Here is a 13138-nt window from a genome sequence, read left to right as displayed (position 1 = left end):
TCCCCTATGTTTTCTTCCATGTGTTTTATGGTTTCTGGTCTTATGTTTAAGTCTTTAATCCATTTTGAATTGGGTTTTTTGTATGATGTAAGGTATTGGTCTTATTTCATCCTTTTGTAGGTGGAAGTCTAGTTTTCCCACACTTGATCTTAGACAAAAGGCCAAGAAGCGATGGAAGTCCAGTTTTCCCAACATTGTTTGTTGAAGAGACTATTCTTTCCCCACTGTGTATTCTTGCCACCATTGTTTAAAATCATTTCTCTCTATTCTATTCATCTACATGTCTATCTTTATGCCAGTACCATACTGTTACAATTACTGTAGTTTTGCAATATATTTTGAATTCAAAAAAGTGTCAATTTTCTGTATGGTTTTTCTATTTATTGAAAATGGGAGTAATGAAGTCTTCATTACTGTATGGATGTCTATTTTTGCCCTCAGGTCTGTCAGTGTTTATCTGTTAGGTGCTTTGATGTTGAGTGCATATTTCTTTATATTTGTTATATGTTCCTGATTAATTGACCCTTTCATCATTATATAATGTCTTTGTGTCTTGTGATAGTTTTTGACTTAACGGATGTTTTATCTGATATAAGTAGAGCCACTCCTGATTTCTTTTGGTTACCATTTATATGGATTATCTTTTCCTATTGCTCCACTTTCAGCCTATGTGTGTCCTGAAATGTAGAGTCTTTTGTAGATAGCATATAGACCTTGTTTTTCAAAATCCATCCAGCCACTCTGTGTCCTTTGATTGGGGAATTTAAACCAGTTACATTTGAAGTAATTACTGATAGGGAAAGAATATTACTATTTTGTTAATTATTTTGTCTTATCGTTCTTTTACCCCTTTTCCTCTCTTGCCATCTTCATTTGTGTTTCATTGATTATTTTTATACTGATATGCTTTGACTCCTTTCTATTTTTCTTTTGTGTATTTTCTATAGGCATTTTTAATGTGGTTACCATGGTGCTTATATAAAATATAGTCTTAACAATCTATTTTAATCAGATAGCAACTTCGATTATATACAAAAACTATACTTTTATTTCTCCCTTCACACACATTTTGTGTTACTGATGTTATGGTTTACATTTTTTTTATGTTGTGTATCCATTAACATATTTTTATTTTATTTTTAATACTTTAGTCTTTATTATTAGAATTAAAAGAGATTTAAATACCACTGTTACAGTATTATTTTATATTTATCTATATACTTATTGGCAAGTTTTATATTTTCATATGCTTTTGTGTTGCTGTTTAGAGTCCTTTATTTCAACTTAAAGAACTCCTTTTACCATTTTTTTTGTAAGGTGAGTCTAGTGGTGATTAACTCCTTCAGCTTTCCTTTAAGAAACTCCTTATCTCTTCATTTGAGTTTTTATTTTAACCACCTGGTGCTCATCAGGACAAATATACTCCTTAATTCCTATTACCTATTTCACCCATCCCTCACCCACCTGCCTTCTGGTAACTATCAGTTTTTTCTCTATAGTTAAGAGTCTGTTTCTTGACTTATCTTTCCCCCCTCCTTGTTCATTTGATTTGTTTCTTAAACTCCACTTATGAGTGTAATCACATGGTATTTGACTTTCTCTGACTTATTTTGCTTAGCATTATACTCTCTGGCTCTATCCATATTGTTGCAAGTGGAGAATTTCATTTATTATGGCTGAACAATATTCCATTGATGTTGTTTGTTTCTATTGATAGTTTTGCTGGTTGACAGTTTCTTTACTTTCACCACTTTGACAGATCATTCTACCCTTTGTGGACTGCAAGGTTTCTGCTGAGAAACCCAATGATAGTTTAATGGGGGTTCCCGTGTACATATCAAGTTGCTTTTCTACTACTGCTTTCAAAATTAAAAAAGTCAAAATTATTAAACAGTCAAATTATTAAAAGTCAAAATTTGACTTTTGATAATTTATGAGTCCCTGTGTGGATTTACTTGGTTACCTTATCTGAGATTCATTGGGCTTCCTAGGTCTGCATGTGCATTTCCTTCCCCAAATTGGGTAAGTTTGCAGCTATTATTTCTGTGAATAAACTTTCTGGCAGGCTCTCTTTCTTTTTCCCTCACCCTCCCTTCAGTCCCTTACTCTTTCTCCCTATTCCTCCCTCTCTCGTCTTCTTTCTTTTACCCTTATCCCTCCCTTCTTTCTTTTTCTCCCTCTCTCCCTCCCTCATCTCTTCGCCCTCTGAGACTCCTATAAAGTTTAAAGTTAAAAGTTGCTCTGTTTAATTGTGTTCTATGAGTCTCTTAAGGTTTCCTCACACACCTTATTTGTTGTCAGTGGCCAATAGGCATCTAGAATATACCAGGTCCCATCAGCACTTTGAGACAATTGAGAAAGAAGTCATTCCCTTGGGTAGCACTCTGAGATAGGCAAGAGACTAGCCAATCCTTTGGGAAGGTCCCAGAAAATTTACAACATTTCACGCATGGTTCAGTTCTTTTCTTCCCTAACCAGGGAGAAGATGGGACTTAGGGGTTTCCTGCCAATTCCTGTTGGCTTTGATATGGCTGGTCTCATACATGCCCGAGGTGCAGGAGTCCCTTTAACCAGTTTCCAGATTTCTCACAAAGGGAAAAAGTCCATGTATTGCTGTTGAATTGGTGTGTCCATGGGGGAAGAATGGATCAGGGCTTCTTATTCCAACATCTTGCTGATGTCACTCTCTATATATTTTCCTTTGTTTTGATCACTATGTGTTTTGTTAGAAGACTTCCTCAGGAAGACTGATGATCCTTGGCTCTCCTCTTATTTAAGAGGGAGCCCTAAAAGGCTAAGTGGAATCTCTGGCCTTGTTTGGGCTTGTCACAGAGTTGGTTTCAGTGCAGAGTGTTCTTGTCAGTTTCACTGAAGGGGTACTGAGGTCAGTATCTTTAGGTACTTTCTTTAAGGCTGCTCAGATTTGTTAGGAAAGAATCTTCCATTCTCCTGCCTAGAAAGTTCAAGTCTGGGTGCTAGTATTTTGGAAGCTGAGCAGAGAAATGGGATGTTGGGTTGGGATGGGAACAGGCATTAGTCGAGAAGGTCTCACAATTCAGATGTACATTTTCATTTAATTTCCCCTCTTCTTCATTCAGTACAGTATCTGAGACAGTTGCCTTTTATGTATAATAACACCCAAATCTCATTGGCATGAAATTAAAGCATTTACTCTTATTCCCATGTGTACTGGTTGGCTCAGGCAGGTATGCTTCAGATTAGAGACCTGCTGATCAGATGGGGCAGCTCCCTGCAGTCTGCAGGTTGTCTGGGACTATTCTGTCCCATACCTCTCATTCTGGGGTCCCCACAGGAGAGGCAGAAGCTAATTAGGATATATTCATCTCATAATGTTAAAAGTTTAAGAGGACAAGCCCAACCATTTAAGCATATTTCAAAGATCTGTTTATATCTTATTGCCCAAAGCAAGTCACATTTCCATTACTGTACCAAAGCCAAACAGGGAGAAAGTTCATTCCACCACTACAAGGATATGGCAAGGGTGTGAACATATGATACCACTCCAGGGGAATGAGTAATTGGGATCAGCATTTCAAATTCCATGATCCTTGCTATTAACAGTGCCGAGTATCCTCCATTCCAGAGTTCCTCAGTTTCAAAATACCCAAAAGAATAAATCTCCACGCTCTATTTAAGTAAGACAGTAGTTACCACATCTTCTACATTTCAGATATATCTTTTTACAAGTATTGGGGCATCCAAATTGTGAGCTTCTCTGGGATACTATAATGCAAATTGGCTTGTTTCTGGGTCATTCCCCTAATGTCTTCATCCTTTTCTTATCTGGTGGCTTTTGATGTACAGTCCTATGTGACTGAGACTGGAATACGGTGGATAGTGAGCGAGGGCAGGAGGTTTTAATGAGGAAGACAAGCACACCTTCTCAAAAGGAACATTATTCATTGGAGGATTTGTGGACAAAGGAACAATTTCTATAGTGGGTCAGCTTAAGTTTGAAATTGTTTTCTCACCTAAATAATCTGATCCTCTGAAGATCTCAGGTGATGGGAAACTACTTAAACTCTCTTCAAAACTCTTGTATTCTGTGTAAGAGTCTGTGAATGAATAGCTCAGAAGAGAACTAGAAATTTCATGCTGCAAACTTTGTCCTGTAGAATAAACAAACAAAAAAGGTAAAATGTTTCAACAGTAAACACACTCAAAATCCTAAGAATTCAAATATGTAGAAATATACATGCAGTTTTATACAGAGAATGTAAAATTACTTATATAAATGACTGAAAAAGCATACAATTGTACACCACTTTAACTTAAACCTTAGAAAATGACTTGTTTTTTATGTAGAAAAATGCATTATAATCTTTTCCATTGCTTTCCCAAGTTTTATAATTTATTCCTTATGCTCCTTAGCTTCAATTGTGATTTTTTACCCCAAAATACAAGTTTTATATATAAGTAACTCACTAACTGTAAACTAACAAGCTGAGAATAAAGGGTAATTCTAGTTATTCCATTTAAAAATCAATGAGCCTACATCACCAGAGAAATACAAATCACAACGAGATGCCATCTCACTCCTATCTGAAGGGCTAAAATTAACAACTCAGGAAATAACAGACGTTGGTGAGAATGCAGAGAAAAGGGAACCCTTTTGCACTGTTGGTGGGAATGCAAACTGGTGCAGCCACTCTGGAAAACAGTATGGATGTTCCTCAAAAAATTAAAAATACAACTACCCTACAATCCAGCAATTGCACTACTAGGTTATCCAAAGGATACAAAAATGCTGATTCAAAGGGGCACATGCACCCCCGTGTTTATAGCAGTGCTATCAACAATAACCATTTTGTGGAAAGAGCCCAAATGTCCATTGAATGATGAATGGATAAAAAAGATGTGGGGTGTATATATATATATATATATATATATATGTATATATATATATATATATATATATATATATATATATATATATAATGGAATACTACTTGGTGATCAAAAAGAATGAAATCTTGCCATTTGCAATAACATGGATGGAACTAGAGTGTATTATGCTAAGTAAAATAAGTCAATCAGAGAAAGAAATAGCATATGATTTCACTTATGTAGAATTTAAGAAACACAACAAATGAACATATGGGAAGGGAAGGAAAATAAGATAAAAACAGAGAGGGAAGCAAACCATAAGACACTCTTAAATACAGAGAACAAACTGAGGGTTGCTGGAGGGGAGGGTGGGTGAATGGGCTAAATGGGTGATGGAAATTAAGGAGGGCACTTGTTGGGATAAGCAACGGGTGTTCTATGTAAGCGATCAATCACTGGGTTCTGCATCTGAAACTGATACTACACTGTATGTTAACTAACTTCAATTTAAATAAATAAATTTTAAAAAAGGATACAACCAGTTGTAAATTAGAGACTATTTTCTATTTCCTTATATCTTTCACACATCAACTTTATAAATCTAGTAACCAAGGACATTTATTGTGTATTTAAACTACAATTTTACAAAATAAGAATTATGGTTAGTTTATTTTCTCTAAACAGAGTATAAAACTCATTCAACAAGCATTTGAAATTATATGATGTCCCAAATATGGGATAGGAACATAAAAGGTAGTGCTTATTCTCAACAGCTTTGGATCCAAGAGTAACAAAAGCAATTATACTGCTGTTTTAAGTCCTGATAGAAGTATACAAAAAGTGCCACAGAACTTCCAAGAAAAAACAACTCATATACAAAGAAGAGGGGTCAGGAGAGGCTTCCCAGTAGAGACAGCACCGGAAATTTTTTTTTTTCTTGAAGAATAAGTAGAAATTAACCAGGCAAAGAAGAAAGACGTAAGGAAAAGCATTTGTTGAGCAGCTCCCTTGCTCTTTTGCACTATATTCTAGAAAATATTTCTCTATTCTATTTTCTAGCTAGCTAAGTTGATTTTGAGCTGAATTCATTTCAATATTAGGCTCAATTACTGAGTTTTTAAATTTGATGATATTTTTAGTTTCCAAGGACCATTAATCTTTTAAAATAGGACTGTTATATTATGGATCCAGGGGCCTCTTGTCTTTAAAGAGATATTTAGTTTTTCTCTAGTTCTTCAGGCGTTACTCTGTTTGCTTGATTTGTTGCCTCTCTTCTGTGTCACTGGTTTTATTCAAAGGTTTGGGTGTTCCTAGTTGTCTGTTCATATCTCTGCTTGAAAATATGTATTTTTACAGCAGTGTGTATAAATTCTGAAACAGTAGCCTAGCTCTGGAGATTTCTTAGAAGTGTAATGAGACATGCTGAGAACCCATGTTCTACATGGTGATGTCCTCCTGCAGTTTCAGGTATTGTAGGTAAAATGGGGCACTATTTTAATTGTCTGGCTAGTGTACACACTAGAAGGCTCCTTTATCAGAATTTCCACTTCAGAGAGCCATACTACATCTTTATCCTGGGGTTAACAAGCATAATCTATCTCTTTTACCTTTTTCTCCCTCTGCTATCCTTGTGGTAATCTGGATTTACTACAGACTCTCTTCTGCTTCTCACCCCAGTCCCAGCATTGATACTTAAGAACTAAACCCTCAGTTCACTTTCCTTAGGAGTAGTTCTCAGGGTTTATCCTGGCAGCATGCATTGTCAGCTGCCAATGTTTCCAAAATAAGCAAAGGATGAGGCAGAGGAAGCAGGTCACATAGTGGCAAAATGCAGTGCTTAATCTATCACCTTGACAATTCCTTCAGGGTCCTTTTTATTATAGGGTTTTTTTTTTTTGTTTTGTTTTGTTTTGTTTTGTTTTGTTTTTGCATTTATTCACCAACTATTTGGATGTCTCTAGAGCTCTTATCTCTGTAGTGGTTTTTCTCTGCTCTTCAAATATTCTCAAATATTCAGCAATCTGATCTCATCTGCTTTTAAGAATTCCTCAGTATTTCTGGTGTGCTGATGGCATCCTTTCTTGTATTCAAAAATAACTTCAATTACACCAATATGTAGATGGCTCATAAATTTCTATCAGCAATCATCCATATCCAACTTGCCTATTTGGCATTCTACTTAGTCATCTTAAAAGCACCCATAACCTAATATATTAAAAACATAATTTATGACCTTTCCCTCAAACGAGATTTTTTTTCAGTAAATGGCACCACCTAGTATCCAGTTATGCAAGCCAGAAACAGGTGTCATCTTTGATACTTCCATCTCCTTCATTCTTCATTTGCCAAATTCTGTCAGTTTCATTTCCTAAAATGGTCATGAGCTATGCTCACTTCTTTCCATTTTCAATGTCATCCTTTAGTACAAAGTGCCATCATTTCTCCCCTAAAATACTGTAATAACCTCCTATCTGGTCTATTTGCATCCATTCATGCTTCTTTCCATACTGTAGCCAAGATGATCATATTATCTTCCTAAGTAAAAGACTCCAGTGGCTTCCTGCTGCTCCAAATATAAACAGCCATATCTTTGACATGGCCTACAAGGCTCGGCAAGGCCTCTGTGTGTGTTCAACCTTGTCTTAATATTGCATTTACCCCTCCTTTCTGAACGACAACCACACTGGACTTCTTTCAGTTCATTGAACACGTAAGGCTTAATCCCATGTTACGGTCTTTGCTATTCCCTCTGCCTGGGTGGCTCTTAACTCACCTCTTTGCATAGCTAATTTCTCCTTTTCTTCCAAACTCAATTCAATTGCTGTTCCTTCATAGAAGCTTTCCCTAATCTCTCCAGCTAAACTCAATTTGTTACATTCAAATCAATCTCTTTTGTAGCATTTATAACAATTTTAATTTCCTGGCGTGTACTTGAAAGCTATGAGGATGAGGTCCATTGCACAGGCAGACGGATTCACCTTGGACTAGGAGAAAGATACCTCTTCCACTAAGATGGGAAGATGAAGCAAAAATACAAATGGATGCTTATGTTCAGAAGAAAGAAAGTTGAGAGAGCTTTCTCAACTTGGCATCTGGCAGTCTTACCTGATACTAGCTCACTACTCGATGAACTACTGTCAACCTGGAGGTCATCAGTCATTGACTCCTAAGTGAAATAAGAATTAAAGGTATAGCACAAACTATGAGACTGAATATTTTTATATTTTATTATATCACATTGATTTGGTTACTTTGAAATGAAAAACTGAACTTTGTGTATCAGCTTCATATGTATAATAGATTCTTTCAGTTTCCTGACCACAGATGTAATCTGATATTTAATATTAAATCTAAAAATAAATACTGAAATATAATAATGTGGGCACATCTACAGAGTCAGCAATATACTAGTCAACTAACTACTGTAGGTTAAACCAGCACCTAGAAAGTGAACATTCTTCTGACCACCTAGGTAAGAAAAGTTTTTCTTTCTCTAGATAGGAAGGCAAAATAAATCAAAAGACTGATAAGTCTAAATAAAATACGAGAAATACAACTAAAGGCAAACAAATATAAAAGTATTTGTTATATATGTGTATAAAAGTGTAACTACCTTCAACATATAATGAATAAGCATTTCACCAAAAAAGAAACACAGATAGCCAATAAAATAAAAAAAAGTATCAATTTTACTAGTATTCAGAGAAATGGAAAATCAGATAACATGTTACTTTTCATCTATCAAATATATGTGTTTTCAAATTATCAGATAAAATGGTGCCAACTGCCCAACATGAATTAAAAATGATTCAACCCTTGACCCACTGCAAAATTTTTTATCTTAGAGTGACAATTTGAGTGTACACAAAAAACTTCTGTGGTAGAATGCCCACTGATATCTAAAATGGCAAAACCTTGGAAACAATTTCAATCCTCCAACTACAGGAAAAAGTCATACAAATTACAGTATAAGACAAAGCACTATGCAGACACCAAAAATCATATTTTTAGAGACCACTTAATGTTAGAGGAATATACAATCAGGCAACAACTTTTAAATTTAAAAAAAGGCACGGAAAAAAAGGAATGTAGAAAAAATATATAAAAAGTAGAAGAAACTTTTTAAACACTTTTTTTTGGCATAGTCTGGATCATCTACAACGAACACTTAACAGTGTTAAAATCTGGGGTAAAATCCTTTAAAAAAATGCCTTTGTTGAAACTGCCCACCCCCAAAACACATGTTTTAGAGATATATGTAAGCTAAAGCACTGGAACATGACTATTTAATGCTAATGGTAGATGAGTCACAAGCAATTTTTAAAATCTGAGTTTCTCCAAACTACTGCTATGTATCTTTAAAATACTGTACAGAATCCATATTAAGTACAGTAGGTCAAGAAATTATATAATATACTAATGGTAACGAACACTGTTTCTAGTTGTTAATGGAAAGTCAAATAAGAAAACATGAAAATGACTTTGAAATGCTTTTAAGTGCTCCTCAACATAAGGGAGTTACTAAGAAAAACTTACATATACCTGTTTCATAGAAAATTACTCAGTAATGGGCATTTCTCAAATTTTTGTCAAGGGAAATTAAAAATAAAACATGTGGCTATGAATCCAGCAGAATCAGAAATTCAAGGCCCTGTCTAAAGAGAAAACACCAACGTTTATAAAAATGCTACGAAGCCATGTATTCTCTATTGAACAAAGACTATACTACATTTTAATCTACAGGCGCATCAGTTACCGCTGGTCTCTGCTGTTAAGTATACCCAAGGTCCGTAAGAGAAATATACATACACTCAATGGAGCAAACTTCTCATCCCAGGGCTCTTCACTAGTGCTATTTCCACGCAGGCTTTTCTGTCCTGTAACTCTTAACTGAGTGCTAACAAACAAACAACGCAATTAGTTTGCACGGTCTGGGCTTGGCTTTCCACGGCTCTGTTCATACTGTTCAGAATCTGAAAGGCCATGTGGGGACGCCATTAAGAAAAAGACCCCAGTGGGTTAATTGTACCAATACCCAACTGATGGTGTGAATGCTTTCTGAAGATTTGAGCTCACTTGCTTTTAGGTAACTTGGCAAAACTGCTCTTTAAAAAATTCTGGGCCTGGGGCGCCTGGGTGGCTCAGTCGGTTAAGCGTCTGACTTCAGCTCAGGTCATGATCTCGCGGTCCGTGAGTTCAAGCCCCGCGTTGGGCTCTGTGCTGACAGCTCAGAGCCTGGAGCCTGTTTCAGATTCTGTGTCTCCCTCTCTCTGACCCTCCCCTGTTCATGCTCTGTCTCTCCCTGTCTCAAAAATAAATAAAACGTAAAAAAAAAAAAAATTAAAAAATTCTGGGCCTATGTTGTGGGAGGAGCGAAATCACAGTATTCCACCTATTTTCTTCGTTGACTCTTGGAAGGAGAAGTTGGCTATTGGCAGAAAATGAGGATGAAAATTTTGAGGGGGGCCAGAGGCATGGGCTTGGCACAAGTGGCTACGCACCTCGGCGGCCTAGAGCGGCTAACTCCCCGCCCACTCCACTCGGCTCTCTCTGAGATCTTCGACAAACAGGGCGCTTCTCCTTTCAGGCCTAAGAGAGGGCGGCATATTTCAGGGAGAAGCCCCAGGCCCGTTTGCCGGCCTCGGGTTTCCCTGGGCCGAGGCCTAGCCGCCCCCGCCCTTCGCCTTTGCCAACCCGGAGTGCCGCTCCACAGGCTTGCCCACCCGGGCTTACAGTGCGCAGAGTGCCTTCTGTCTGGACCTGGAGGGGCCTCCGCCTTCACGGTGGGGCCTAGCTCCGGCGTCGGGGTTAGGTTGAGCCTTTGGCCAGCCCGCTTCTTGCGGGTATACACCCGTAGCGACCACATTGCCACCCTACCCCCCAAGGCCTTAGGGGCCTCTTGGCCCTCCACAGCCTCTCTCGTCGCCTTCCGGAGGAAGTAAGCTAGGGTCTGAGTGCCTCAGCGTCCACGCACAGAAGCTGCCTGCGGAGCAGTATGACAAGAGCTGGGCGGAGAAAAGCCAACAGCCCACGGAACCAACTGCTACACTGCACTGACTGGAGCAGCCCGCCTCGCTCCCGCCTTTTTTTTTTTTTTTTTTTTAATCTCGTCCAAGCCATGCGCTGGCTTCTGGGAAACGGAGTGACGTGAAGGCCGCCCCGCCCCCCCTGGAGGTGCGGCGTCCGGGTATTTGGCGGTAGACCCGCATGGTTGCAGGTCCAGTGGCGCTGGCTGTCTCATCTCACGCTTGAAGAGAAGCTTATGGGAAAAAGCCTTTTAATCTTCCTGGTGGTTGCAACCTTTGCTTTTTATTTTTCCCTTAATGTGTTGAGCTCATCACCTGCGTGCTACCGATGGCTTAGCCCATCTCATTATAAACATTGCATTAATGCCTCAGTAATATTTTAGGTCTCCGAACATAGGGAGTCTTGGTGGGGTGCGGAGTGCGGTGGTCAGCCTGACTCAGTGCAAGGAAAGTCAGACAGCAACCAAAGCACATTACCAGCAGAGAATATCCTCCTGAGCAATCAACTTCAGTTCCGGGGCCACCAGTTTACTGGGGAGCCATGGCATTTGAGAGTTAGCATTCAAAGACCTTGCTTCCAGGAGATTTCTTCTTAAGGATAAGAAGAATCCCTTCGCCCCATCCAGGAGCTATCTCCTGGACGTCTGGGCAGCTTTATGGTCAAGGTAGAGAATTTCTTACCTCTTAGTGTCCTGGGGCTCAGCTTGTTTGCTCTGCCTCATTGCAGGAACGTAGGAATGACTTCCCTCTCTCCATACATCCTGGTTGAACCACCTGGCTGCATCTGATAAGCATATTGTGCATATAATAACCATCTTCATATTTTTAAAATGACATTTCACAACATTAAAAAATGCGTTTGTAGATATAAAATTCAAAAACTCAAAGACTTGTGATGTTCCAATATTGTATGTGTGACTATAGCACACATATAGCCACAATGTTTTCCTAATTAAATTCCTCTGAACTTTTTAAAATTTAAAATTTTCTCATAGAAAGTCACAACAATCGATTTAATATACAATTAATTATTAAAACTTAGCTTTATAAAGAACAGAAGGTAGGAATTCCTACCTAGTTAGATATAGTGCTTTGAGTCACTGAATCAATACTTACTTAGCATCTTAGTCTGTGTTAGGCATTCTGGTAGGTCCTGGGGATACAGAAGTGTGTTAGAAATGGTCCTTCAGTCTAGGATCTCAAAGTCTTGTTGCAATACAAAGCAATTATCATATTTCAACCTCCTTTCTTTAGTCACATCCATAACATGCTGACAAGCAGTCTCTAGTTTACAAGTCAGGTCTCCAGGCTCTCCTCTCTCTGGAGGCTGTTGTGAAAAAAACTCGGAGTTCTTAAATGACTTGTGGGAGGTATGGATCCTTCCATGCCTTACACCTAGAAAGGGAAGAAACAATGAAAAAGGAAAAGAGCTTAAAGCAAAAGCTGATCTGTGCTTTGGTGTCCCTATTCCTTAATTGTCTTGCTATACTGATCTCCATTTACTGAAATGCCATCAAGTAAAGGTTTATGGAAGTTAATGCATAGGGTTTCAAAACTGGAAATAACCTTTGGAATGATTTCTTGAGCCAAAAGGGGTCCTTGAAGATGATCTAATTTACCCCTCATTTTGCAGCTGAGGAAACTACAGGTTAGGGAGGCTTGTTATGACAGATGATTGGCATAGGTGGCATGAGTCTCCTGGCATTTGGCTAGTGTGCTTGTCATGGCCCTGTTCTTCCTAACACATAGCTGGGAAAGGGGTCGGGGGAGCAAGGAAAGGAGTTTGAAGCCCTCAGTTGCAAGGGGATGAAAGATACTATAGACACACTTGGTCTGTTTAAAAAAACTTTTTTTAATGTTTTATTTATTTTTGAGAGAGAGCGAGAGAGAGAGAGAGAAAGAGCAAGCGAGCAAACAGGTGAGGGGCAGAGAGAGAGGGAGACGCAGAATCCAAAGCAGGTTCCAGGCTCTGAGCTGTCAGCACAGAGCCTGACGTGGGGCTCAAACTCACAAACTGTGAGATCATGACCTGAGCCTAAGTCAGACATTTAACTGACTGAGCCACCTATGTGCCCTACACAGTTGGTCTGTTTAAAGCTTCACCCAGTGCCAGCCTATAAAAGGGAAGGAGATGTGTCCCATACAAAAGGATGGGCAGAGACGTCTCAATTCAATTATCTCTCTGTATCTCCTCATTCTATCCCCAGATACACAAATGCCAGTGCAAGCATTCATCAAGTTAAATTGAACTTCTCCCGTTTCCC

The 13138-nt window shown here is 38.5% G+C and overlaps 1 protein-coding gene across 2 annotated transcripts in view; it reads right to left on the bottom strand.

Moving 5' to 3' along the window:
- Window positions 1-10900, bottom strand: part of MEIKIN (meiotic kinetochore factor) — a 79237-nt gene extending 68337 nt beyond the window's left edge. For both annotated transcript variants that reach the window (XM_078451291.2, XM_078451289.2), the window contains exons 1-5: window positions 10582-10900; window positions 10350-10437; window positions 9658-9745; window positions 7954-8014; window positions 3993-4130 (exon numbers count right to left, since the gene is read on the bottom strand). In XM_078451291.2, the coding sequence (XP_078307417.2) occupies window positions 3993-4130; window positions 7954-8014; window positions 9658-9745; window positions 10350-10437; window positions 10582-10714 (508 nt within the window). In that variant the 5' untranslated portion in view covers window positions 10715-10900. The remainder of the gene's footprint in view (window positions 1-3992; window positions 4131-7953; window positions 8015-9657; window positions 9746-10349; window positions 10438-10581) is intronic.
- Between the last annotated feature and the right edge of the window lie 2238 nt (window positions 10901-13138).

Source organism: Panthera onca, chromosome A1, assembly GCF_046562875.1.
Source record: "Panthera onca isolate mPanOnc1 chromosome A1, mPanOnc1 haplotype 2, whole genome shotgun sequence".
Taxonomy (NCBI): domain Eukaryota; kingdom Metazoa; phylum Chordata; class Mammalia; order Carnivora; family Felidae; genus Panthera; species Panthera onca.
The sequence above is the reverse complement of the archived record's forward strand: the minus strand, read 5'-3'. Positions and strand labels throughout refer to the sequence as shown.